General features: G+C 43.0%; 1 protein-coding gene across 7 annotated transcripts in view; it reads right to left on the reverse strand.

Annotated features, from left to right (window-relative positions):
- Positions 1 to 27,756, reverse strand: part of PTPRG (protein tyrosine phosphatase receptor type G) — a 786,384-nt gene that overhangs the window by 179,629 nt on the left and 578,999 nt on the right. For all 7 annotated transcript variants that reach the window (XM_006062977.4, XM_006062979.4, XM_025272603.3 and 4 more), the window contains one exon: positions 5,079 to 5,145. In XM_006062977.4, coding sequence (XP_006063039.1) covers positions 5,079 to 5,145 — 67 coding nt within the window. The remainder of the gene's footprint in view (positions 1 to 5,078; positions 5,146 to 27,756) is intronic.

Raw genomic sequence — 27,756 nt, forward strand, 5'->3', positions numbered from 1 at the left:
GTATATTTTTATACTAATTCAGGCTTTTATACTAATTCACATACAAGTTTATTTTTGTTAATGGGTTTTGAAAAAATTAGAATTAGACTAAATTCTTTGAAACCAATTATTTCTATCAGGCGTGGCTGCTCACAAGTCCTGGTTCTTACGTACAAAAAGCATTGTGAATGACTGAGTCAGTGCAGAGAGTATGATTCACAATTTCTTTCCCTTCCAGCAGATGCTAGTGGTACTGTAAATAAATTCTCTGATTAGATCCAGTTTAGTGCTTCAATCTGTGGCTCAAGAGATAGGATCAGAATCAATGGCAAATCATCTCTCTTCATTCTATTTCTTCACGCCTCTCAAGTTTGTAAAAATCACAATTTACATAGAAAAATGAACCCTTAAGAGAGTGCACGTTCCACTGCCAAGAGGCTTCCAGGTATCTCTCCCCAGCACGAGAGACGCCAGGTTTCGGAGCTCAGGGTCTCAAACATGCCACCTCTATGCCGGTGCTGCTTGAAACCTTAGGCTCCCTTCTCTACCTGGACAATATTTATGCACTCTTTAGGTCTCAAGGGTCATTTTGTCTGAGATGCCTGCTCTGTAATCCCAAGTCGGAGTAAAGTCTGTAATTACATATTTAACCTTATGTCTCTCCTGACTGTCTATAAACTCAGCTGTGCTCTCTCTCTACGTGTGGCTTCATGGTGTACTTAGATTAGGCGCTTAATAAGTGTGCACAAAAGGAGCAAGCAGTGCCTGTAAAAAGCTCTGTGCATGGGAAAAGTGAGAGGCACAAGTCATCAACTTTTTGGCAAGGTGATCAGGAAAACGTCTTTGGAAGGAAAATGTGAATAGCTGGACCAGTCATGGGAGAACCCCTAAGATCTTCCTTCTAGAGACAAGCTGCTGTGAGGAGGCTTGTCAGCCGCTGTGCCTCCAGGGAGACCGGTCGTGTTAGGATGTCTAGTCAGTGACCACATCGGGTAAGGTGGGGTCACTCCTGCACACAGAGGACTCCTCTTACGGGCAGCCTTGTCACTGGGGTTCTCCGAGGGCCCAGCCGAAACTTCCTTAGAGATGTTTTCAGCCAGTCCTCCTAGCTTCCCTCTCTTTGGAGGTGTCAGACCTGTGTTGGGGTTCTAATGTTCTCCCCACCCACTCCCGCCCCCTCTCCTCCTTATCTTTCCCAGGCAGTCTCTTCCCCTTGAAATCCAATCTTTCATCTGCTTCACAGGGGACACTAGTGACCGAAAGCCAATGGTTGGCTAGGGGAACCAGATTCCTCACTGCCATTTCAGCTGGAGGAATATGTAAGCTTCTTCCTATTAGAAAAAAATTCACTTAACGAGAAATTAATATTCTAAGATGAGACTCTCAGAGCTGAGGAAATAAAAGACAATGGTGAACTGGAACAGAAATCCATATTGATTTCTTCTTTGTACATGTCTCTATCATCGTTCCCAAGCCAGACACTCTGTGAAGGGCATGATTATTTATGTCTCATCACATTAACAGAGCATTGAAATCCCTCATAGGACCTTCAACTCAAAACACTTCTAGTTCCAAGAGGAGTTTTTTTTTTTTTTTTAAAGCAATCTCAGATGTTTCTTCTCTTTTGGAAGAAAGACAGAAGTGATGGGAGTTATCAAAATGAGAGTCAACCATGGCCCAGGAACAGAGCGCAAAATCAAGTTTCCAAGACATTATCCTACTTCTTTCTCTTCCCAATGAAAGCAAAGCCTTAGTTCCTCCTCGTCTTTTTCCAATTTTATATTTTGATATTTTTCACCTATTTGCATCTTTACTTGATTCACTCTTTTGGCTAACGTTGCTGAGGATCTATTAGCTGTTAAATACACATGGGTTCTGCTCCCATGAAGCCTACACTTAAGGAGATAATACAGGGGTAAACGGGCTTCCCTGGTGGCTCAGAGGTAAAGAACCCACCTGCCAATGCAGGAGGTACAAGAGATGATGGCTCGACCTCTGGGTGAAGAAGACGCCCTGGAGGAGGCCTGGGGGCCTAAGAATCGGACATAACTGAGCGACTGAGCACACTCACACAGGAATAAACACACAACATGATTTCAGATACCTTTAAGAGCTCCAAAGGAAGAAACCTAAGATGAAATGACAAGGAATGATGGGAGTGGGGAGCCGGTGGGGAGTTGGGTAAGATAAAGGAAGAATTATTTGAGGAAGAAAGATCTGAACCAAGACCTGAAATAATTAGAGGAAGACACCTGGGTTCTGAGCTGAACTTATCTGGCAGAGGAAACAGAAACAGCAGATGCAAAGACTAGAAGGGGAGACAGTCTGGGCAGGCTAGGGGGAGAGGGGGTGGCATTCATCTCCTCCTGGGTCCCTGAGGGCTGGCCTGTGTCTGTCTTCACTAGTTCATCAGTCCAGCGACCAGACTGAGTGGGCGTGCAACACTTCTGTGGAATAAACAAGCGAACTTCCTCAGAGGGGCTCAAGAGGCAGCTGTTGAACCAGCTAGGGAGTGGCAAAGCCGAGATCCCCACCAAGGCCAGTCCAGCTCCAAAGGCCACACTCTCCCCCCAACCACAAGGCCTTGATGAGGCCTGTGCTGGAACATGGAAGGCATCCTCTCCCAGAATGGCTGGGGCTCCCTCCCAGGCTAGGTCGCTCTGTTCGCAGAAGTGACTTTGCAATTCCTTACCTCAGCTTGGCACATGTCTGGTGCCCTTTGCGGTATATGTTACTTAACATGCCCTTTGCGGTATATGTTACTTAACATAATCAGGATAAAAGCCAGACATTAGAAACCTTGATCCGAGTTCCATAACTGGGCATGATGAATAATTCAAGGAAGCCTTAGGGCTATGCCAGCCATGTGTGCCCAAACCAAGAGCAGCCTTTGACCAGAAGACTAAAGTTGAACCAAACATACTCACAAATAGGAACGCTCAAGCCTTTCGGTCAAATATCAACGATTAATAAACAGATTTGGGGAAGAACAGATACAAGCATATGTATGGCTGAGTCCTTTAGCTGTTCACCTGAAACGATCACAGCATTGTTAATCGGCTATATCCCAATACAAAATAAAAAGTTAAAAAAGGGGGCATTTCCAGATTTTAAGAGACAGAAGAAACACATTCTCTTGTGTGTTAAAGAAGAAATCTGTCCACCCCTCCAGGGGATAATAACTTCTGAGTTACACTGACATGAATGCTGAGTTCTAAAAATTAAAAAAAAAAAAGAAGAAGAAGTGAACTTCCTTTGCAGCTGTTTTTCGCAGGTCTCCTCTGACTTTTCAATTAGGAGGCAGAGCTGAAACCACATCGTAGGCATCCCTGCCAGGACAGGTACCACATCCCTACACATAACAGCCTCTTAGAGGGTAATTGTGCAGAATGAAGAAGGATAACACGATCATGCCAGCATGCAGCGCATGAACCAAATGATCACAATGCAGTGCGTTTGCTGAGATCTGGGGACTTATGGACTAAAGGAAGCCTACTGCTTCTCTCTAACAGATGGAATCTCCTTCACTGATCATTGTGGAGACAATGACAGATGCCACAGACCCATTCAAGTGCCACAGCTGATGGAGCACTTCCTCTTAGGCTGAAGAAGAGGTACCTGTTTTAAAGATTCTAGAATTCTTTGTGGGGTGATTGCATTATAACAAGAAGAGCCAGGGGGAAGGAAGGCCTGTCCATCATTCAGTACATTTGAACCCCCCAAACTTCTCATCTACACAATGGGCTGGAATTTCAAGAAGCTGTTTCATCAATGGAGATTTCTAGGGCATCCCCTGAGAAAGAGCTCAGAGAACTCAGCGTGTTGCCCATGACACCAACATCCTGTGCATTTTTGAAACTGTTCAGAGTACAACGCAAATCTCCTCCTAGATTGCTATCCTCTACCTCCTATACTGCTATCAGCATCATGTCACCAAGGGGCAGCAGCCTAAGAGCTGGCAAAAGTGTTTTGCTCCCTAAGGGAACTGTCCATACCACCTACTTCCCAATTTTGTGGGAGGGGATTTCTTCAGAAATGGAGAAGCAATGGGAATTTCTTACAGTGAAAACCTCAATGGGGTGTTTTCAGGTCATCTTACTTTTCTACATTTACTAGGTTACTAGCAGTAAGTAGCAGGTTACTCTTGTTACCTGCTGTATGATTGAACAGGTCTAAGAGCAGAAGAATTAATCCCAAATCCTACTTGCTTTCACTGAAAACTGGTTTTGTTTCCCTGAGAGAAAGCAGGTAAAATGCTTGTTAAGCTCGGCAGAGTTGGCTAATGTGGAAAGACACCCTCCCAGAAAGCTGTGAAGATGTTTTATCACAGCCGTGGAGATGAAGGGGAGATTTATTATGGTTACTAATGCTACTTCTGTCAATGTCTTTGGAATTCTAATTAGATTATTAAAACTTTGCAAATCATTACATTACTTCTCGACTCCACACCTCCCCGTGACAGGGTACTTTTGAAATTAGACGATCCTGATGTCATAGGTAATGATGCATCGCCAATAATAAAGTTGCAGGGAAATTCCTCCAATAAAAAAAGGTTGGGTAAGACAGAACCCATCTATCTTACTTTCTCTCCCAGTTTTATGCTTGAGGATAAGACATGTCTGCTGCACAGAACACAGCCCAGCATTTTCCATTCCAGTAGCTGATGGTACTTGTTCACATGCAGCAAAGTTTAATGACTTGTCAGGGTTACTTAAACTTATTCCCCAAAATCTCAGAGGCAAATCAAGATATTCATAAATGAAAAGTTACTTGAAAAGGGAATCAATTTAGGATAGCTGTGAGGCAGGTGGCAGGTTCAGTGTGTATGAATGGTACCTTTTAAGAGGTTCTGATTTATAACATATGCATTCTGAGTGGTACCTGAAGAGAAACAAATGGCTTACTGTTAACCCAGATCCATTTGCAGGTAATAAATGGGTGTGCTCTTTACCCATCAAATAACGGCTCTCATGCCCTTCACCATCAGGGCATGAGGAATGGGTGTCACGCTCCGTCCTCTGTGAGATAACCCACTCCTTCAGGTGGAGACCTTAGCCTTCCCCACCCCAGCAAAAGGGAAGTGTACGCAGCTGCCTTACCGTGATGGACGACGCCCTTCAACCCGTGGATAATAGGATCCAGTGCGGAATTGTCCCTTGGACTGACCTATATGTAAAGGAAACATGATTGGTTAAATCTGTTCTGGCATCAGACACAACAGTCTCAGTTTAATCTTCTAAAGAGAAGGGGGAGGGGGGATGTTATCAAGCAAGCTGCTTGGATCTCACACACACCATGCCTCTCACCAAACACAGGAGATATATGACATCATAAAATCAAGTGAGGAAGGCTAAATCAAAAGAGAGAAACTTCTAAGAATATGTCAGAACAGGAGAGAAACACTGTTGTCCCAGCAAGATCTTAAAAAGCAAGCAGACTTTCCCCTTGCTTTGTTTTATTAAAAGTAGACCCCAACCCACTAAAAAAGTCATTGAAAGTCATCAGAGAGCAATCCATCATTGACTGAATATTTCAATACCTTTTTGTGATTTTTTTTTCTCTTCTTTTTTGAAAATGGATTTGTTCCCTGCCAGCCTTCTCTCCTTTTTAAGGATCCCAGTCCCATGTGCCTTAACTTATGCTCAAAGAGGCATTTCTAAGAGTCACTCAGGCAGGGCAAACAGAGAGAGGAAAGGAGCTCAAAGAGACAGTGTCTCCAACCTTGATTCCCCCCTGGAGCTTTCTTTATTTTTTTTCCTTTCTTTCTTTTTTAAATTTTGGTCATGTTGCACAGTTTGCCGGATATTTCAGCTCCCTGACCAGGGACTGAATGCAGGCCACAGCAGTGGAAGCGCCAATCCTAATCATTAAACCACCAGGCAACACCCCTTCTCCTCCTCCTGGAGTTTTTAATCCCCTCAAATGTCAAGCTTCTTTGATCCTGACTCACATACTTTCCCCTTAACTTCTGATACTGCTCGGTATTACTCTCAATCTTCTCTTTTCCAGAAGATTAAAATTTCACCAGCATGTTATAATTTTGGTTTTTAAGTTCCTTCTTTGAGACACATAGTGAAATAGCAACAAATGAAATGATTTTTGCTTCCAAAGAATTCAGCAATGGGTAGCAGGGGAAGCGAGCAGGGCACAAACGCATCAGGACTGGCCATTAACCACATTTAGGATCTTAGGGCATTTGAATCAGAAGGGCCATGATATGATTTTCTCTGCTTTTGTGTACACTGAACTTCTTCCAACTGAGTTTCTCTAAATCCATTATCTATGACCAGTATATCTCCTGAAACTTCTTTTTGTTTCAGGGATGTTATTTACATTTAAGCCACTTCTAACATAATAAAGTTAAGATATTGATGAACCCTTTCAACATGTAGCAAGATCCAACTTGATGTCTCCTGGTTAGTCCAGGGGACTCCGGGGCCATCATAGGTTAAATTTTAAGGTAACTGAAAAAATGAGTGCACCTCTTCCTCCCTTACAGTTCTCCTTGTCTGGTTGCCAATCCTAGTTTGCTCTCTAATAAGAAGTCATACTTCGCAATGTCTTTCTCTCTTCTGCCTTGGCAGTGGTTCAACTGGAGGCATTTTCACCTATCTCCCCATTCCCACCCAGGGGACACGTAACCATGTCTGTAGACACTGTTGGTTGTTATAAGTAAGGGTAGAGGAGGTGGGGCTATGAGCATCAAAGGGGTAGAGGCGGGGTTGCTGCTAAACATCCAGTAACATTCAGAAAAATGCAAGGAATTAACTAGCCCATGATTCCAACCACGCATTAAGTTGAGACAGAAACGCAGAATGGATGCTCTGAGTTAACGGTGATTACATATTAATGTCTGGAGCCCTGAGTTATGACTAAATTCCAACACAGTTGTCACTGGGTATGGGGTTATGTTTATAGACTAATAAAATGAGGTGGAATTTGGTGCTACATCAAAAAGACTACAAGTATTAAAAGAAAGGGATCACTGTATCAGAGCACAACGGTAGAATTTCAGAAGCTGTCATGAGTGTACTTCCAAAATAGCCTGAGAGAAAGCTCAAACCAGGGGTTTAATACACTGGTTGTAGGACAAAACATTCCTAAAACGCAAAGATCCACAGAACACCACACAATGGAAAAAAAAATCATATTTGCACCACAGCATAGACTAATCAAATATTTTAAAACTTAATCAAAACGGAAATACAATTCAAGAATGCAAGATAAGAGAACCTATCAGTGAATGGCCAAACTTTAAGAGTGACAGAATAAAGCAAGATTCCAGACAAACACCCCGTATCAAATTGAAGTTAGAGACAAAAACATGGTCCCCCTTCTCCCTTGTCCAGATTCGGGCTGCTGGACATGTTAATGCCAGCCCAACTACTCAAAGTTATTCTAACGTATGTGGGAAATGGCAAATGGCCACCAACTTCCGCCTTCCCTGTCACACACACCTTGGAAAGGTGGTTTTCTACTCCTCTCATCAAGAGCGCAGATCAATTTCTCTACTCTTTGAAACTGGGCTTGACCACATTTGCTTTGGCCAAAAAGACATTAGCAGACGTGATGCAGAGAGAGGCTTATATAGGCACTTGGGTGCAAGGGTTTATACTGTCTTGTTAATCTTTGAAATCTGGAAACCACCAGGTGAGGAATGCCAGGCTAGAAACAAGAGAGGACAAGAGACCAGAGGAGCGGACACACGCAGTCTCAGCTGAAGCCATCCTAGACCGAGGCCATAGAGCAGACAGGAGAGTAAGTCTATTTGAGACCATCCAGCCTTAGAAGGACCACCTGCAGTCTGCAGAGACCAGCCAAGTTGGCCTTGACCAGAAGCACCAACCAGCTAATCTAGGGAATCAGAAAGTTAACAAGATGATTGTTGTTTTAACTAATTGGGATCATTTACTCAAGAGCAACATTTACCTGAGTTTCATGACTGTACAGAGGTGGAAGATGGGAGATAGGCTATGATATCAACCATTTTCTTAATTAATACACTTTGTTCATTTATGGCTTGTCTGGATGGTTTCTCAATGAGATCTCACGTCACAAAACACAACATTTACCATCAACATGGGCAACTCGTGTGCTTCTACAAAATGGTGTTACCCCTCTTCCACTGTGGCAACATTTAACAGATACTCCGATTTTTTTTTCTATTTTTTGGCCACACCCTGCACAATGTGGGATCTTGGTGCCCTAACCAGGGATGGGCCCTGCACCCTCTGTACTGGAAGCATGGGGTCTTAACCACTGGACCACCAGGAATGTCCCCTGGATACTCTGATTTTTGATCCCAATAATAGGGGTATGTTCTGTATTCAGGGGAACCCTTTAATGCATTCAGCCTTATCAGATGATGTGAAACTTCAAAGAAAGTGTTCTAATCCCCTGTGACTTACATCCACCAATAATGTTGTAGCCCATGAAAAAAGAAAATTACCTGGCACCCTAATCCACCTTCAATTTCTGGTTGTTTCTGACTCCTCTATCTCTGTGTTTGATTATTCAAGACTGGTCTCATTCAGGCTCAAGAGCCTTACCCTAGATTCTAAGAAATCCTGAAAATGAAAAGCCTTCTACAATGTCCATTTACACAGCCTCTATTGCTGGTTTATATGGTTGAGGTTTAGAAGACGGACAGGAAAAGGGAGAAAAATGAAGATTAAGTGGCTGGTCAAAGTAACTTACTAATAATACGGAACCTACTTTGCAGTTCATGCCTTGGATTTAAAAATCAGGATTAGAATCCTGCTGCTGCTGCTGCTGCTAAGTCACTTCAGTCGTGTCCGACTCTGTGCGACCCCAAAGACGGCAGCCCACCAGGCTCCCCCGTCCCTGGGATTCTCCAGGCAAGAACACCGGAGTGGGTTGCCATTTCCTTCTCCAGTGCATGAAAGTGAAAAGTGCAAGTGAAGTGGCTCAGTCGTGTCCGACTCTTAGCGACCCCATGGACTGCAGCCCAACAGGCTCCTCTGTCCATGGGATTTTCCAGGCAAGAGTATTGGAGTGGGGTGCCATTGCCTTCTCCGGGATTAGAATCCTAAGCATATTAATAAGTGGGTTTGTTCCAGAAGGCATAAGCCTAACTGAAATAATCCCATCCACTCACTGCTTCAAGCAATGTGTCACTTTAAAAAAATTCAGAGACATTAGCTAAGCAATTTGGGCACCTCTGAAATATGCCTACAGAGAAGGTATACAAGGTGACTTCTGATCTCTGCCCAGGATAGAGGAGGCCAAGAGATGGGGGAAGATGGAAATCTTAGAGCTTCAGTGCCTTCATCTGTGACATGGGGATACAATATCATGGCTTTTTTAATGACAAATTTAAAAAATTTTTTCAATTTTATTTATTTATTTGGTTGCACCAGGGCTTAACTGTGGCAGGCAGGATCTTTCACTTGTGACATGTAGGATCTCGTTTCTTGACCAGGGATCGAACCAGACCTCCTGATTAGGAGCTCAGAGTCTTAGCCACCAGATCACCAGGGAAATCCCCAATCTCATCAAGTTATGAGAATGCAATGTATGAAGCTTGGGGTGTAATGCTGAGTCCAAATGCAACACTTCATATGGGCTGCATAGGACTGGGTAACAACCTGACCCAAACACTCAAATGTAAATGAATGTCAAACACCAGCCATCTTATCCCTGAGACTTCTTAATGCACTTGGCTCTAGAAGCAATAATATCTCCTTGAGTTCAATTTTCAAAAGATGCACATTTATTTGACATCCACTCCATTTTGTAATATGCCGCTCCCTCTAAAACCACACGAGGCGTGTTCCTGGCTTTTGAAATTTGCTTCCTTCCACTTTAGAGTCAAAGAAGTTATGCAGTAATATGGAGAAGGCAGCAATTGCACAAACGAGCCTAGAATGGACGAGGAGAAATAGACACCGCTTTCCCGGAGAGCAGTCCTTTCCTGCTCTCATTGCAAAACGTAGCTTCGGGCACTTCCAATTCAGAGCAGCTTTCATGGCATTAGTCATCTTCAAAAGGATAGCATGCTGACGCAACAGAGGGCTCTGAATTTAAAGCTTTTAAGTTGTCTTTGGATATAATCAGAAGACATAGGGATATCAGCAATACAGGAAACCATGACATGTAGGTTTGGGCAAAAGGGCAAATTTATATAAACATGGACGACGCCTAAACTTCATAAAATTTTCTTTCTAAATTATAGCTGTGATTCAGCCAGCTGTCAATTAAGTAACCAAGTTATCGATAATCTCCAGAGATGTCTCTCTATAATCTAGGCTCTACAGGCAGACATCCATTTATTCCTGCTGGAAGCAGAATGACATGGAAGTAGAGAGGCCCTGCCAGACTGCGTGTGTCTGCATTTGGGGATGAGCTGCCATTTACTTTTTCCATCCACTGTGCCATGTGGCCCCTGACTTGGATCCTAATAATCTTCAATCTATCAAGTCCTGGCCATCTGCTGAATAGGATGGCCAAGACAACCTAGTTGCCTTGAATCCGACATCGCCAGCTGCTCCGTTAGTCCTATAAACATCATATCCAGCCAATACCCTCATGTGGGAAAAAGGATTTATGCCTGCTGAGGGCGAATGGCTATACCATTAACCACGGCTATGGTGGAAAGTGACAAACAGCAGGACCGGAGGCTCTGCACATCCTGAATTGCAGCAATGATGATCCATCCACAGTGATGGTTAGCAGGTAACTGTGAACTCAGAAGCTAAAGTGTTTATCAAGAAAAGGGCAGGCATTTCTTAGGAGATCTGATTTCAGATCTGATTCTTCTCTTCACCCACAGGTATCACTTAAAGAGCCACACAGCAAGGATGCTGCAGCTTCTTCCATTCTGACTCCAGCACCTTGGGTACCACTCACCAGGGTTTAGTTCAAGTTGCTCTCAAGAAGTTCCTGACAAAAACCATTCATAACTTGGCTATTTTTACAAAACTGCATTCCAAGTTAAGCCTCAGAGACAGAGCACTGACCACATTCCTTTATTAATAAACAGTTGTGTCCAACTCTTTTGCAACCCCATGGACTGCAGCCCACCCAGCTCCTCTGTCCATGGGATAATCCAGGGAAAAATACTAGACCGGGTTGGCGTTCCCTTTTCCAGGGGATCTTACCGACCCAGGGATCGAACCCGGGTCCTCTGACATTGCAGGCAGGTTCTTGACCATCTGAGCCATCATAGAAGCCATTAATAAATTAAATGCTTGTCAATAATTTCAGAATCTATCTACATTCAAGAAGATAAGAGCATCAAACTACTGACACTGTTGAAACAATGCTGATCTATATTGAACTATATTGATCTATTAACACGGATCTATGTTGAAAATATCATTGTTTTCTTGACTCTCCTTTTTAATACTCACAAATATGACTTTTCTTCTTGTACACCCTATACTCTCAGTTTCTAAGGTAGATTTCTTTTTCCCTTTTGACATCACAATGACATTTTCTACGCTCTCTGATTCTCTCTGGACTGTCACTGATGCAGTGGGATTGCAAGAAGTGGAATCAGAGGTAATTAAGTGCATTTAGCACCCCACACTGCCACAGAATAAAGTCAAGGAGAAAACAGAGCCACAACCCAGAAGGAGTCATGGCTGATGAAGAAGAGCTCTGAAAGGCTGCAGGACTTCTGAAATGAATGATTTTCGTCTGCTGATAAGTAGTGGCAAGTAACCAAGTATGAATTCCTGAGCAGGAGGCTTGGATTAACTTCAAATCAAAAATTTCCAGCATCATAGTTAAGCGTAATCTAATAGATATGCAAAACATCACAGAGGTGTCTCACCAGAGAAGGAAGACTTCCTGTCAGAGGGAAAGGTCACGGCCCCGTATCATCATCTATTTTCCAGCTCTTGACAGGACACACTCCTGGGACTGGTTTCCATCAACAGATGAGAAAATTCCTAACTCCTCAGCCACGGGAAGGGATTAATGTGAGAAAGCAACACAATCATAAATGCTAATAAAATTCACCCTCCTCACTTCCAGTGGCCCTTGAGCACGGACACGGGCTTACTTCCTGTTAATTCGTAATATTCATGGAGACTAGTCAATTCACAAGTTATTCATCTCCAGAGAATTGAGAAGCATGGCCAGAGAAGGCTACAGATGAAATAAATTTAAAGCTCTTGGTCTGCTTAAACTGACCACTCTCTATCCCTCTGCTCCCACCTCCCCAGCTCACCAGAGGGTTTACCACTTAATTGTCAGACTTGGCTTGGAGGAGTCTATTACTGGAAAAGCCAACCCGGCAGGGAGACAGGGAGGCCCAGGAGTGATGCAGATCTTGCCAGCAGCAAGCATGCATACTGTCAATATAGGCAATTTCTCATTTTCATGAGAATCAAACTGCCCTGGGCTCGGTCTACAGTGCCATTTCCTCTAGCTGTAGACTCACTCAACTCTCAGTTTCAAAGCCAAAGCAGAAGAAAGCAAGGGAGTGGGCAGATGAGGGCACCTGGCAAATGGGACTTCCACAGGGGCCCACATGGTGATTTTTGTCCTTCTTCATCTTTTTAATGCATTGTGTTTCAGAGCCAAGAAGATAGTGGGGAGCCCGCCTGTCCTACCCCTTGCCAGTCTTCTTAATGTAAAGGCTGCTGTTGTACTGGGAAGAAGCAAGAGAGAAATTCCAATCCAGCAAAGTATGACCCAGAGTCTTAAGCTACTGTTTCACACAGATGTTCTCATGACCTTTGAAATTAAAAAAAAAAAAGAGAGAGAGAGAGAGGGAGAAAGGAGAGAGAGAGAGAGAGAAGCCTGGGGCAAGAGAAGCTTATTTCAGGTTCAGTGCCTTGCCAGCAAGTTTCTCTTGATTTGGTATTGCAATGCTGGACAATGTTGACTTTCTCTTGTTCATAATCCTGCCATGCACTGAAAAGCTCCAACAATATCAGAGGCTTGGGGGAGAAAGCAGAGCTGTTTCCACATGTAGCAAGTGACTTCAACTAAAGCATATTAAATGTGAACTCTCACCCTTGCTTTTCCATTCCCTTGAAGCAAAAAGCTGCTCAGGGCAGTCCATTTACAAGACTCAGAATCCAGGAAGCAGGATGTGGGGACTGTTTTAAATCCCCACCACATATGCAGCAAGAAAAACTTAAGGAGACAAAGCATATGATCCTTCCCTTGAAGAGATTCCTCCTTAGGAGTAGGTCAGGTCATCATTTTGGATAAACTTTAAGTCCAGTAACCAAAGATCCAAATGGCATTATGAAGGATGGGGAAGACTATGTAAATATCACATAGGTATCATATATAAATTATTAAAGCAAACCTTGCTCATCTTATAGTTACATATGTGATGGCAGGGCGGGGGGCGGACTGGGGGAAATGATAAGCTCTTTTTAGCTCAAATCCTAAGAACCCAGCTCTTATGCTCATTCACTCAACACACACGCACTGAGTGCCTGCTGTATGCTGTGACAGGCTGACTCTCAACGTATCTCCCAATGGTCCCCACTCCAGGTATTCAGACCCTACAAGTCTCCGCTCTCTGAGGCTGGGCTGATCTAGTGGCCTACAGGAAGTCCCCTATATACAAGCTAGTTCTGTTTTGAGAGTGTGTTTTCAAATCCAATTGTTCCTAAGTCCAATAAAGTTAGCCTAGGTACCCAACTACCACCATCAGCTATATAGTACCGAACTGTAATAGGTTTATACTACTTTACAAAAACACACAAAAAAGAAAATATTTTTAATCTTACAGTTCTAATTGTTGTTTAGTGGCTAAGTCATGTCTGACTCTTTGTGACCCCATGGATAGTCTCCTATCAGGCCCTGTCAGGATCCTCTATCCGTGAGATTCTTCAGGTAAGAATAGAAGAGTAGGTTGCCATTTCCTTCTCCAGGGGATCTTCCCAACCCAGGGATCGAACCTGCATCTCCTATATTAGCAGGCGGGTTCTTTACCACTGAACCACTGGGGAAGCCTCAATCTTACAGTACTATACCTTGAAAATTACAACAGTACCGTATGACAGCTGGCATACAGTGGCATGCTTGCATCTTTGAACATTGTAGGGGTCTTACTGTATTTTTACAGTAGAAAGAGGCAAAAGCTAAGGGAAGTCACTTCTATGTTTAGGCAACAAGGGATTCTAATCTTCATCTTGCTAGCAGACTCTTACCAGTCCCCACTCAGCTGTGACAAACACAGCCATGCTAGAGGGGTAGGTGTGGCAAGCAATGGCAGGAAATCGAGGTCCTGAGGAACACAGCCTGGAAGAACTGAATTCTGCCAACAACCCAAGTGAGAGCGGAATGGATCCTTCCCCAGCTGAACTTTCAGATGAGACACCTGCCCCGCTGACACCCTGCTTGCAGGCTTCTGAGAAACCTCGAAGCAGAAGGCTCACAGAAACTGTGAGATGGCAAGTGTGTGTTGGTTTAGCCTCTAAGCTTCTAGTAATTGGTGATACAGGAGTAGATACGCACATGTCAAGAAGAGGGCACTGGGATATGATCCTGGACAAAGCATGACACTTATCCTTTCAGAGCAGAGAGTCTAGCTTAAACTCACATAGATGGGGTGAGCGCCCAGGATTCCTTAAAGAATCCACATGTCGCCACTGTCCTCCCTCTGCATCAACTATTAAAAGGCAGCTCCCACCCTTCTGAGTAAACCCTTATCCCTATTAGACCTAAGCTGCTATGTTGCATCACAGCTCGAGAGTTTAAGTTTAGAATCTAAGTTCTAACCAGGAAAATGTAGTAAAAAAAAAAAAATATATTAATCAGCAATTCTTAAACAGTGTCAACAGTCATTGATAACGCATTGTGAGTGAACAGTTTTCAGTAGCTCTTTTGTTTAAACAAATGTAGAAAACCAGTCAGTGGCGGCACAAAACCTAATGCCTTCTTGATGAAACCTGCTCCTGGGCAAGGTGAACACGAAATGCATGGGCGTGAGCAGCTGCTGCTTCTGAGTCATGGCAAGCAAGCCAAGTGCAAACTAATTACACATCCCGATGCCTTTTTTTCTCTTTTTGTCTTGGAGGGGGTATTTCTACCTTGTGCTTTGTTTGGAGCACTGAATGGCTGCTCTTACAGTGTAGTCTCTGAAGATTGATTAAGTATCAATCCACTCTCCAAGCAATGCCTCACAGGGCATTTCCTATTCCAAACCACATGCCCACGGGACGGCTTCGGGGCCTGTCACGCTAAGGTGCCTGTCCCTTGTCACAGCCCTCTACGATCAACCCCTGAACTGTTCTAAACATCCCACTTCGGCCACCAATAAACTGATGAGAACTGTTTTCCGCAGACAGCGTTAAAGCTGTCAGAGTGTCTGATTCAAGAGCCTTCGCTAAGCGACATTTTGGTGGGGGGTACAAAAAGATTATTTAAGTGGACAAATGTCTTCAAATTCATCAATGAAAGAAGTTCCCTCTAAGTAAGTGATACCGCTCAACAAAAGCTAGCCCTATCTCAAGGAGGACACAGATGAAGAGTAACTGAACAGTTCGGGCTTTGTATTTAAAATGCACCTGAGCTCAGCAGAGGATAAAATTAAACTGCAACAAGAAAAGACAAAAATCTTTCCCAGCAGGCCTTGATTGATAGAACGTGCCACTCGAAGCAGAACACAAGGGAAAACCAGAAAGTTTGTTTGCAGCAATCATTGCCTTACTGGACCAACTTTCACTCCTTTGAGAAAATAATATGACTTCCTCACAGAGCATGTAGTCTACTTATTGAAGCAACAGTACTTCAGGATTTTTGAATTCCTCCAGCATCTCAGTTGAAAAAAATGGCCCCAGTGGGCTAAGTGCAGGTAAAATTTAACCAGGATGAAGCTTATTTTATACAAACAGCTGTTGACAATAGCCTGAGAATAAGTCACTCCTTAAAAACAATGCAAATAGGTCTCCTGTAGTTGAATGTCATGAACTTGCCCGAAACAGCAACTTGGGTTTCTAAGACTAGTGCTGTGACTAAGCACAGAGTTTTAGAAACTAGGTTGGTAGACCCAGGATTGAAACTTAATTCTTCCACTTAACAGTCGTATGGTCATGATGCTGGTGGTGGTGGTTTAGTCGCTAAGTCGTCCAACTCTTGCGACCCCATGGAATGTAGCCTGGCAGGCTCTTTATGGGATTCTCCAGGCAAGAACACTGGAGCAGATCGCCATTTCCTTCTCGAGGGGATCATTCCAACCCAGGAATTGAGGCCGTGTCTCCTGCACTGTAAGCAGACTCTTTACCAACTGAACTAAGTGCTTAGCTGCTCAATGGGACGAATGCTCATGGGAAAGGTAATTATAACCTCACTGTGCCTCAGTTTCCTCATGAGTAAAATAAGACTATTCCCCCATAACCTCAGAGTGTGGTTAAGGGGATTAAATTAATGTTTAGCACAATGACTAATATATCCAAGATTCTTTATAAAAGTAGATATAGCCTCACTTTCCCCCAAAGATGTACCACGACCAGGCACACACACACATACACAAAGATACAAATATGAATCTACTTTGGGTTACAGACAGACCAACAGTTTGGGCAATTCCAAGCTAAATTCCCTTCTTCAGGGTATCTTCCCAACCCAGGGATTGAACCCAGGTCTCTTGCACTGCAGGCAGATTCTTCACCATCTGAGCCACCAGGGAAGCCCAAGAATACTGGAGTGGGTAGCTATACCTCCTCCAGTGGATCTTCCCAACCCAGGAATTGAACCAGAGTCTCCTGCATTGCAGGCCGATTCTTTACCAGCTGAGCTACCAAGGAAGCTGCAGCCATGAAATTAAAAGACACTTGTTCCTTATAAGAAAAGCTATGACCAACCTAGACAGCATATTAAAAGGCAGAGACATTACTTTGCCGACAATAGTTTGTGTAGATAAAGCTATGGTTTTTCCAGTAGTTATGTATGGATGTGAGAGTTGGACTATAAAGAAAGCAGAGTGTCAAAGAATTGATGCTTTTGAACTGTGGTGTTGGAGAAGACTCCTGAGAGTCCCTTGGACTGCAAGGAGATCCAACCAGTCCATCCTAAAGGAAATCAGTCCTGGACTAATTCATTGGAAGAACTGATCCTGAGGCTCCAATACTTTGGCAACCTGATGTGAAGAATGGACTCCCTAGAAAAGACCCCAATGCTGGGAAAGATTGAAGGTAGGAGGAGAAGGGGATGGCAGAGGATGAGATGGTTAGATGGTATTACCTACTCAATAGACATGAGTTCGGAGTAAGCTCTGGGAGTTGGGGATGGACAGGGAAGCCTGGCATGAGGCGCTATCCCACGCTGAAGGTCAGGAAGGGTGCTGGTGAGGAGATACCCCTCATCCAAGGTAAGGAGCAATGGCTGTGCTTTGCTGGAGCAGCCGTGAAGAGATACCCCATGCCCAAGGTAAGAGAAACCCAAGTAAGATGATAGGTATTGCAAGAGGGCATCAGAGGGCAGACACACTGAAACCATACTCACAGAAAACTAGTCAATATAATCACACTAGGACCACAGCCTTGTCTAACTCAATGAAACTAAGCCATGCCCGTAGGGCAACCTAAGACAGGTGGGTCATGGTGGAGAGATCTGACAGAATGTGGTCCACTGGAGAAGGGAATGGCAACCCACTTCAGTATTCTTGCCTTGAGAACCCCATGAACAGTATGAGAAGGAAAAATGATAGGATACTGAAATATGAATTCCCCAGGTCAGTAGGGGCCCAATATGCTACTGGAGATCAGTGGAGAAATAACTCCAGAAAGAATGAAGGGATGGAGCCAAAGCAAAAACATTACCCAGCTGTGGATGTGACTGGTGATAGAAGCAAGGTCCAATGCTGTAAAGAGCAATATTGCATAGGAACCTGGAATGTCAGGTCCATGAATCAAGGCAAATTGGAAGTGGTCAAACAGGAGATGGCAAGAGTGAATGTCGACATTCTAGGAATCAGCGAACTGAAATGGACTGGAATGGGTGAATTTAGCTCAGATGATCATTATACCTACTACTGCGGGCAGGAATGCCTCAGAAGAAATGGAGTGGCCATCATGGTCAACAAAAGAGTCCAAAACGCAGCACTTGGATGCAATCTCAAAAACGACAGAATGATCTCTGCAGCAAATCATTGAATACCACAGTAATCCAAGTCCACGCCCCAACCAGTAACGCTGAAGAAGCTGAACAGTTCTGTGAAGACCTACAAGACCCTTTAAAACTAACACCCAAAAAAGATGTCCTTTTCATTATAGGGGACTGGAATTCAAAAGTAGGAAGTCAAGAAACATCTGGGGTAACAGGCAAATTTGGCCTTGGGATACGGAATGAAGAAGGACAAAGACTAATAGAGTTTTGCCAAGAAAATGCACTGGTCATAGCAAACACCCTCTTCCAACAACACAAGAGAAGACTCTACAAATGGACATCACCAGATGGTCAACACCGAAATCAGATTGATTATATTCTTTGCAGCCAAAGATGGAGAAGCTCTATACAGTCAGCAAAAACAAGACCAGGAGCTGACTGTGGCTCAGATCATGAACTCCTTATTGCCAAATTCAGACTGAAATTGAAGAAAGTAGGGAAAACCATTAGACCATTCAGGTATGACCTAAATCAAATCCCTTATGATTATACAGTGGAAGTGAGAAATAGATTTAAGGGCCTAGATCTGATAGATAGAGTGCCTGATGAACTATGGACTGAGGTTCGTGACATTGTACAGGAGACAGGGATCAAGACCATCCCGCTGGAAAAGAAAGGCAAAAAAGCAAAATGGCTGTCTGGGGAGGCCTTACAAATAGCTGTGAAAAGAAGAGAAGTGAAAAGCAAAGGAGAAAAGGAAAGATATAAGCATCGGAATGCAGAGTTCCAAAGAATAGCAAGAAGAGATAAGAAAGCCTTCCTCAGCGATCAATGCAAAGAAATAGAGGAAAACAACAGAATGGGAAAGACTACAGATCTCTTCAAGAAAATTAGAGATTCCAAGGGGACATTTCATGCAAAGATGGGCTCGATAAAGGACAGAAATGATATGGCCCTAACAGAAGCAGAAGATATTAAGAAGAGGGTGGCAAGAATACACAGAAGAACTGTACAAAAAAGATCTTCACGACCCAGATAATCACGATGGTGTGATCACTCATCTAGAGCCAGACATCCTGGAATGTGAAGTCAAGTGGGCCTTAGAAAGCATCACTACGAACAAAGCTAGTGGAAGTGATGGAATTCCAGTTGGGCTATTTCAAATCCTGAAAGATGATGCTATGAAAGTACGGCACTCAATATGCCAGCAAATTTGGAAAACTCAGCAGTGGCCACAGGACTGGAAAAGGTCAGTTTTCATTCCAATCCCAAAGAAAGGCAATGCCAAAAAATGGGCAAACTACCGCACAATTGCACTCATCTCAAACGCTAGTAAAGTAATGCTCAAAATTCTCCAAGCCAGGGTTCAGCAATACATGAACCATGAACTTCCAGATGTTCAAACTGGTGTTAGAAAAGGCAGAGGAACCAGAGATCAAATTGCCAACATCCGCTGGATCATGGAAAAAGCAAGAGAGTTCCAGAAAAACATCTATTTCTGCTTTCTTGGCTATACCAAAGCCTTTTACTGTGTGGATCACAATAAACTGTGGAAAATTCTTCAAGAGATGGGAATACCAGACCACCTGACCTGCCTCTTGAGAAATCTGTATGCAGGTCAGGAAGCAACAGTTAGAACTGGACATGGAACAACAAACTGGCTCCAAATAGGAAAAGGAGTAAGTCAAGGCTGTATATTATCACCCTGCTTATTTAACTTCTATGCAAAGTACATCATGAGAAACGCTGGACTGGAAGAAACACAAGCTGGAATCAAGATTGCCGGGAGAAATATCAATAACTTCAGATATGCAGATGACATCACCCTTATGGCAGAAAGTGAAGAGGAACTCAAAAGCCTCTTGATGAAAGTGAAAGTGGAGAGTGAAAAAGTTGGCTTAAAGATCAACATTCAGAAAACGAAGATCATGGCATCCAGTCCCATCACTTCATGGGAAATAGATGGGGAAACAGTGGAAACAGTGTCAGACTTTATTTTTCTGGGCTCCAAAATCACTGCAGATGGTGACTGCAGCCATGAGATTAAAAGACGCTTACTCCTTGGAAGGAAAGTTATGACCAACCTAGATAGCATATTCAAAAGCAGAGACATCACTTTGCCAACAAAGGTCCGTCTAGTCAAGGCTATGGTTTTTCCTGTGGTCATGTATGGATGTGAGAGTTGGACTGTGAAGAAGGCTGAGCACCGAAGAATTGATGCTTTTGAACTGTGGTGTTGGAGAAGACTCTTGAGAGTCCCTTGCACTGCAAGGAGATCCAACTGGTCCATTCTGAAGGAGATCAGCCCTGGGATTGCTTTGGAGGGAATGATGCTGAAGCTGAAACTCCAGTACTTTGGCCACCTCATGCAAAGAGTTGACTCATTGGAAAAGACCCTGATGCTGGGAGGGATTGGGGGCAGGAGGAGAAGGGGACAACGGAGGATGAGATGGCTGGATGGCATCACCGACTCGATGGACGTGAGTCTGAGTGAACTCCAGGAGTTGGTGATGGACAGGGAGGCCTGGCGTTTTGCGATTCATGGGGTCGCAAAGAGTCGGACACAACTGAGCAACTGAACTGAACTGAAGCTAAATTAAGTCGATCATGACCCTTTCACCTTCATGTCAAAATTCCACTGCAATACAATGGTATCTTTCAACCCCGTAGACTAATTGCCAAAACCAGGAATTATTTTGACCCCTCCCTTTCTTTCCATACCTATTATGATGCATCAGAAAGTCCAGAAAACTCTATCTCCTAAACATGCCTTCAGCTGGTCCACCTTCTTCCAGCTCCTCCATTCTCACTCTACCCAGGCCACCGCCACCCTGAACCTAAACCAACACTGACTGATTTCCCTGGTTTCTTCACTGCACCCTCCAGGCAGCCCTTCTCTGTACAGCAGTTACACCAAGGGTTCTCCCCTGGCAGCCTACTGCTATCACTTCTAATCAGTTCTTCAGAGAAGAACAGAAACAGACCACAGAAGCTGTTCTGATTGAGCTGAGCTGCGGTCTGGGCTTCTGGGTATTTAAAAGCTCTCTAGGTGATTCTGAGAGTCAGTGAGTTAGAATTATCTATTACTTATTATTATTTTTAGTTTGTCTTGTATGATCTGAGTTCTCCCAACAGAGACTGACCCTGTGCCCTCTGCAGTGGAAACATGGAGTCCTAACCACTGGACTGCCAGGGAATTTCCCTGAATTATCTTTTAAAAAGTAAATCCAATGACAACACAGCCCTGCTTGGAAGTTCACCAGGATCTGGGTCAAGGCCACCTATAGAGTCTCACTGTAAAGTCTTAATTCTTATTCCCATGGTGCACTGCAGTCCAGCCTCATCGGCCTCCCTCCTGTTCTTCAAATATCCTGAATATTTCACTGCCTCCAGGCCTTTGCCCCACTGATCTTTGGCTGAGAATGTTCCTCACTCAGCTCTATGCAGGACAGTTCTCACTTTTCAGACCATGGTTAAGTCTGATTTTATCAAGAAACCTTCCTGAAGCGCCCATCCAAACTGGCCCATCCTATATATGTTAACCATCACTCTGCTTAGCTCCCTGCAAGCACCGGTCTCTCTGCCTGTCAATACCTGAAGGTCAAGGTATAGCCCAGGTGGTCAGTGCATCAGAGCCAACCTAGGATGAAGGGTCCAAGAAATTCAAGCAGGTCAGAGGTCCTCATCCCCTCCACGTGTCACCAAGGTATCACCTATAACGCCTGCTGTCTCATAGCACTTACTCTACTTTACTTTAATGACCTATTTAAACACCTATTTTCTAACTGTTCTCCCGACTGTCTCCCTGAAGGCAGGGCTAATACTTTCAGTGACAGATTGAGATTATAATGGAATAACCACAGTTCAGGCATGCAAAAGTGGAACGGGGCTGTCATTGAGAATCTGGTCTCAGACACATTACTGCACCACTGAGAATGTAAACTTTCTCTGAACTGTGCCAGACCAATGGACACCACCAGGCCTATTCAGAACACCTGGCAGCTGCAACCTGCTGGTCTCAAGGTCTCTCCTTTTAACTATGAACCATTTAGGACCCCAGTCAACCCTTGCTTAACAAGCACCCTGACTTCTTGCCAGCTCCAGTTATAATTCTTGATTAACAACTCATGTAACTTACTATAACCTTATGATGTTTTTTGCCTTTAAAAGCCTCATTTTCTAGCCCAATGGAACACAAGTCAAGTGTTGCATAAATCTGTGTCTCTCAGGCTACAGTCCCAGCAAACCCCAAATAAATCCCTTTCTACTTCAATCTGGTTCCCGTTTCTGAAAATTTGGTTAATGCATTCTTTGATTTGATTTTCTATTATCAACTTCATTTTGGTGCCTGCATAGAGTAGGCACTAAAAATGTCAGTTTTACGAAAAACGAAATAGGTAGTAGCTATTGAAGAGGTTTAGGAGGGGAAAGCAAAAAGGGAGAAAGACTTTAAAGGAAACTTTAGCCAGGGTATCTAGAGAGCTGAGAAAACTCTGGGATTTCTGATTCAAGTCCTGGTTGTATGTTAGCTGTGTGACCTGAAGTTAAGTGACTTAATCAGATGTTTCACTGAGATGGGCTTTTGTTTTATTTTCTTTGAAGGAGGTTTTGAAAGCTAAAATCAAAAAAACAAAATTCAATAGCAATGATAATAGGAGGAAGAGGAGAATTAGTAAAGGACAGCTAAAGAAAGTTTCCCGCTTTCTTTTTTAACAGATTGCAATTTACTCCTAATTAAACATGGTCTTCAGAGTTATGTTGCTTTGATTCAAATCAAAGTGCCATCACTGACGAGATGTGACAGGGGTCAGCAAACTCCAAATGATCAGCAAAATACAGCCATTGGGACACTCCCACCATCTATGTTTGTAAATAAAGTTTTATTGTAACACAACCCTGCCCATCGGTTTACATACTGTTCATGGCTGCTTTTGCAGTATAAGACACCAAGGAGCAGTTGGCACAATACTTCATGCCCTGAAAAGCCAAAAATATTTACTATCTAGCCCTTTATAGAAAGTTAAAGAAGCCCAGCTTTACACAAATAAATTACTTAACTTCCCTTAAGCATCAGTTTCCTCAATCTATGAAATGGAGATACTAACAGTATTTTCTTTTTTCTTTTTCTAACAGTATTTTCTTAACAGAGCTATTGAGACAGTCAAATGAGATAATCCACATAAAATATTTCACAAAGTGTCAAGCATATATGAACTAAATAAATTCTGAATAAATAAGCAATAAACTTCATCCCTTCAACCATCTAACTATACTCATTCATTAATTCACTCAGTAACTCATACATTCTACAAATATTTACTAAGAATCTGATAAGTGGCAATGATTGAACTAGAATATATTTGACTGCGGATACATCTATCAGATGAACAAAAGCAAAAAGAAAAAAAAGAATGAAAAATATCTATCTGTAATGTCCTCACAGCCTGGGAGTTATAAGATATGAGTATTAGCAGTTACAGTATTAGACTATGTTGACAAGACTTTGGCTTTTGGTTTATTTGAAGAGGCACTGCATCGGGAAGCCTTTAAAAAATCTTTGGGGGAATGACTGACTGACGGATGGTTGTTACAGAAGGTTCAACTTCCAAGTAGGGAGGCTTCCAATGATGGTGTGAAACTGCCCCAGTTTACTGATGTCGCAGATGAGCTGTGTCTATCTGTAAACACCACATGAAAATCGTCCCAAATCTAGACAGTTTTCACAGGTGGTGTGTTACTCAGATCTTGGTATCACTGCTAAAGTAATTCCAAAGGCTAAGAGTGCACTGAGAAATGTGAGGGTTGTTTTCGAACGTTAAATCTGCAGAGTTCCACGCTGTGACGCGAGGCGCAATGCGATAATTCTGTTGGCAGAACAGCGTGGAGAATGAGCCACAGAAAGCAGTCTGCCAGTGAACTCGCAGAGGTCCCCTTTAGGTGCTCCAACTTTCTTACAACTTCAGATAAAATCTTTGTAAAAGCTACTGCCTTCTCCAAAACAATCTAAGCCTTAGTAAATTTTTTTTTATTTTGTGTTGGTGTACCACTGAATAACAATGCTGTGATAGTTTCTGGTGAAGAGTGAAGGGACTTGGCCATACATATACGTGTATCCGACCTCCCCCAACCTCCCCTCCTACCCATTCTGCTGCAGAACGCTGAGCAGGTTCCCATGCTATGCAGTAGGTCCCTGTTGGTAATCCATTTAAATACAGCACTGTGTACACGTCCATCCCAATCTCCTTAACTATCGCTCCCCTCCTACCTCTGCTGGCAATCACAAGTTTGTTCTCTAAGTCTGAGTCTGTTTCTGTTTTGTAAGTAAGTTCATTTGTTTCATTTCTTTTTAGATTCTGCACATCAGAAATATCATATGGTATTTCTCCTTCTCTGTCTGACTTACTTCACTCAGTATGACAATCTCTAGGTCCATCATGTTGCTTCAAATCTAAGTCTTATGATTAAAGCTGGTCCTTTTGAAATATAATTGGGTGACAAAGGTCTCACAAACCCAGAGTCTCAGGGTGTATGTATCCTTGCCAGGTGTCACCAGAAGTGGGAGCTGCCTGCGAGTTCCCTCGTGAATGCAGTAGTACATGCACTTCAGGATATGGCTGGAGTGATGCATACACTGGTTCCTCTGAACCTTCAGAAGTATTTTACAGTTACTGCCTGCGTATAAGCTTCTCAAGGTTGTCAGATAACTGATCCACACATAAGTTGGATGCCAGTAAGAGGTCTCATTAGGCATCTGAGATGCAAAGGTCCATAGATTAATTCACCCTTCACAGACACTGGGGCCCTGGATGAAATGTGTGCTGTGATTTGCTTTTTAAGGTTGATTTTTAATTGAGATATAATACAAAATGGTAAAGTACACAAATCTTAAGTGCGCAGTTGTATGGATTTTCACAGACATAGAGACACATCTCAGTCCAAATGATGACAGACAGGGGTATTTTCAATACCCCAGAGGGCTCTTTTATGACCCCCTCTCAGCAGGCAGCCCCGTATTATACATGTACAGTAATGGAATTATACACCAGTCTCTTGTTTCACCTGCTTTTACTCATCATTGTATCTGTGAGATTCACCCAAGTTCCACGGAGCAGTGCTGCTGCTGCTGCTAAGTCGCTTCAGTCGTGTCCGACTCTGTGCGACCCCATAGACGGCAGCCCACCAGGCTCCCCCGTCCCTGGGATTCTCCAGGCAAGAACACTGGAGTGGGTTGCCATTTCCTTCTCCAATGCATGAAAGTGAAAAGTGAAAGTGAAATCGGTCAGTCGTGTCCGACTCTTAGTGACCCCATGGACTGCAGCCCACTAGGCTCCTCCGTCCATGGGATTTTCCAGGCAAGAGTACCGAGTGGGGTGCCATTGCCTTCTCCCCACAGAGCAGTAGTTTGTTCTTATTACCTACTACAGAGAATTTAATCATATTAATGTACCATTCCTTACTTATCCAATACTCTGTTGTTTCAGTGGGCAATTATTTCTCTGTCATATAAATCATCACCAATCTCAGGCAGATTATGGAAAGGTTTTCAGTCAAGAAAGCACATCAGGGTGGGGTACATCATTTCAGGACAGCAAGGAGCACAGAAATGACATTGATTTTGACCTTTGTTCAAATGGTATCTAGGTCACGATTCTCAACCACTGCCTTGATCTTGGCGGTCAGGAGAGTTATTACTGTCAAGCTCAGGGACTATAACGAGAGTTGGGCAGAACTCTGGAGTTTAGGCTACCTGGCTGAATCATCAGTAACCTCTTACTGCTATCATGAAAACAGATGCAATCATTCATGCTTTAAGGAAGCAACTCCAACACTGGTTATTTCTGTATAACAATAGTACAATATATACAATACTTGGAAAAGTTGTTTTCAGTAAAACCGATTGACAAAAACATGATAGCAAATTATTTTTAAAAAATATTTTACCATTCTTACTCTAAAATTTTTTTAAAAAATATTTGGCCATGCTATATGGCATGTGGGACGTTAGTTTCCCAACGAGGGATGGAATCCCTTCCCCCTGCATTGGAAGCACAGTCTTAACCACTGGCCCTGCAGGGAAGTCCCACAGTGAGCTTCTTTTTGAACAACTCTTTCACTTACATTGTCTCCCACTACAGGAATGTGCCTGGCACAATTACACTCCATAATCTAAGTTGAAATTCTAACATTATAAAGAGAATAATAATAAAATAATAATTTCTCTTGCTTGGGTTCAGTGAAGAGCAGACGTGAGTTTCACAGTCTTTGCTCCATCATCAAATCACTTTTCACAAAGCAGTTACCCACCTGCTTTTGATTCCGAACCCTTTGAAAATCTGTTGATATTCAAAACTATAGAACAAAATCTTAGTTGAGAGTCTGTGCCAAAGATAAACATTCTTTATAATCTCCTGAGGGAAAGGAAATTTTTTCTTTGTGATCTTCGGTCAATTGCATTAGTATTGAGATGATAAACCAAGAGAACGTTTATCTGTGAATTTTAGATATTATGTATACCACCTCCTAGGAAGAAAGAGAGAGATAAAAATTCTGTCTGGCTGCAAGTTAGACCACTGGGGTAAGGAATAATTGGGAGGTAGGACAATACAGAGAGGAGACAGACAAGATGGCTGTGAAAAATCTGTATTTTCTTGATGACCTGAAAATCCACAAGCTTTGTTCCTCTGTACAAAGGAAGCATTCAGTTCAATCCCATTTTAGCAAAGCTATGGTCACTAATACTAGCCCAACTCAGTAAACTGCCATATTTATTTTGGCTTAAAAAAGTTACTTTTTACATTAACTTAGTATGTTTAACCCACTCCAGTACTCTTGCCTGGAAGATCCCATGGACAGAGGAGCCTGGTAGGCTGCAAGTCCATGGGGTCTCAGAGAGTCAGACACGACTGAGTGACTTCACTTTCACTTTTCACTTTCATGCACTGGAGAAGGAAATGGCAACCCACTCCAGTGTTCTTGCCTGGAGAATCCCAGGGACGGCGGAGCCTGGTGGGCTGCCGTCTGTGGGGTCGCACAGAGTAGGGCATGACTGAAGCGACTTAGTAGTAGTAGCAGTAGTAGTATATTTATAGGTCAACCTATCTTTCATTTCGAGTCAAAAGTTTCCTATTGACTTTCTTATATAACTTAAATAGTGGCGGCATATGATATACCTAGGCCACACAAATACAAAGGGGGAAGAATGAGGTTCAATGACAGCACAACAGCCTTGTGAGTAACCTCTTACTGCTATCATGAAAACAGATGCAGTCATTCTTACTTTAAATAACTCACTCCAACACTGGTTATTTCTGTATAACAATAGTACAATATATACAATATACTTGGAAAATCAAATCAAAAATGCCTCATGTTGATAAGAAATCAAAAATGCCTCATGTTGATAAGAAACTTATCAAAGGAGCACGGCATGCTTATTTGAGTGTTATAATCTGGTCACACCTTTTCAAAATGAATCCTGGGCACATTCAGTGACCCAGGAAATCTCCTAAGAGAAAAAAAACAAACTTGAATACCTGGAGAAAAGGCAGAAAGATATGAATACAACACTTTGATGTTGTTCACTATATTAGAAACAACTAAAAAAAATCCATTAATAGTTAACTGGTTAAATGGATTATGGTGCTGCCATTCAGTGTAACACTATGAAGCTTCTTAAAAAGGATAAGGAAAACATGTGTCTTCCAGCATCAAGACATGGCTATGACATATTATTAGGGT

Source organism: Bubalus bubalis, chromosome 21 (genome assembly GCF_019923935.1).
Source record: "Bubalus bubalis isolate 160015118507 breed Murrah chromosome 21, NDDB_SH_1, whole genome shotgun sequence".
Classification (NCBI taxonomy): domain Eukaryota; kingdom Metazoa; phylum Chordata; class Mammalia; order Artiodactyla; family Bovidae; genus Bubalus; species Bubalus bubalis.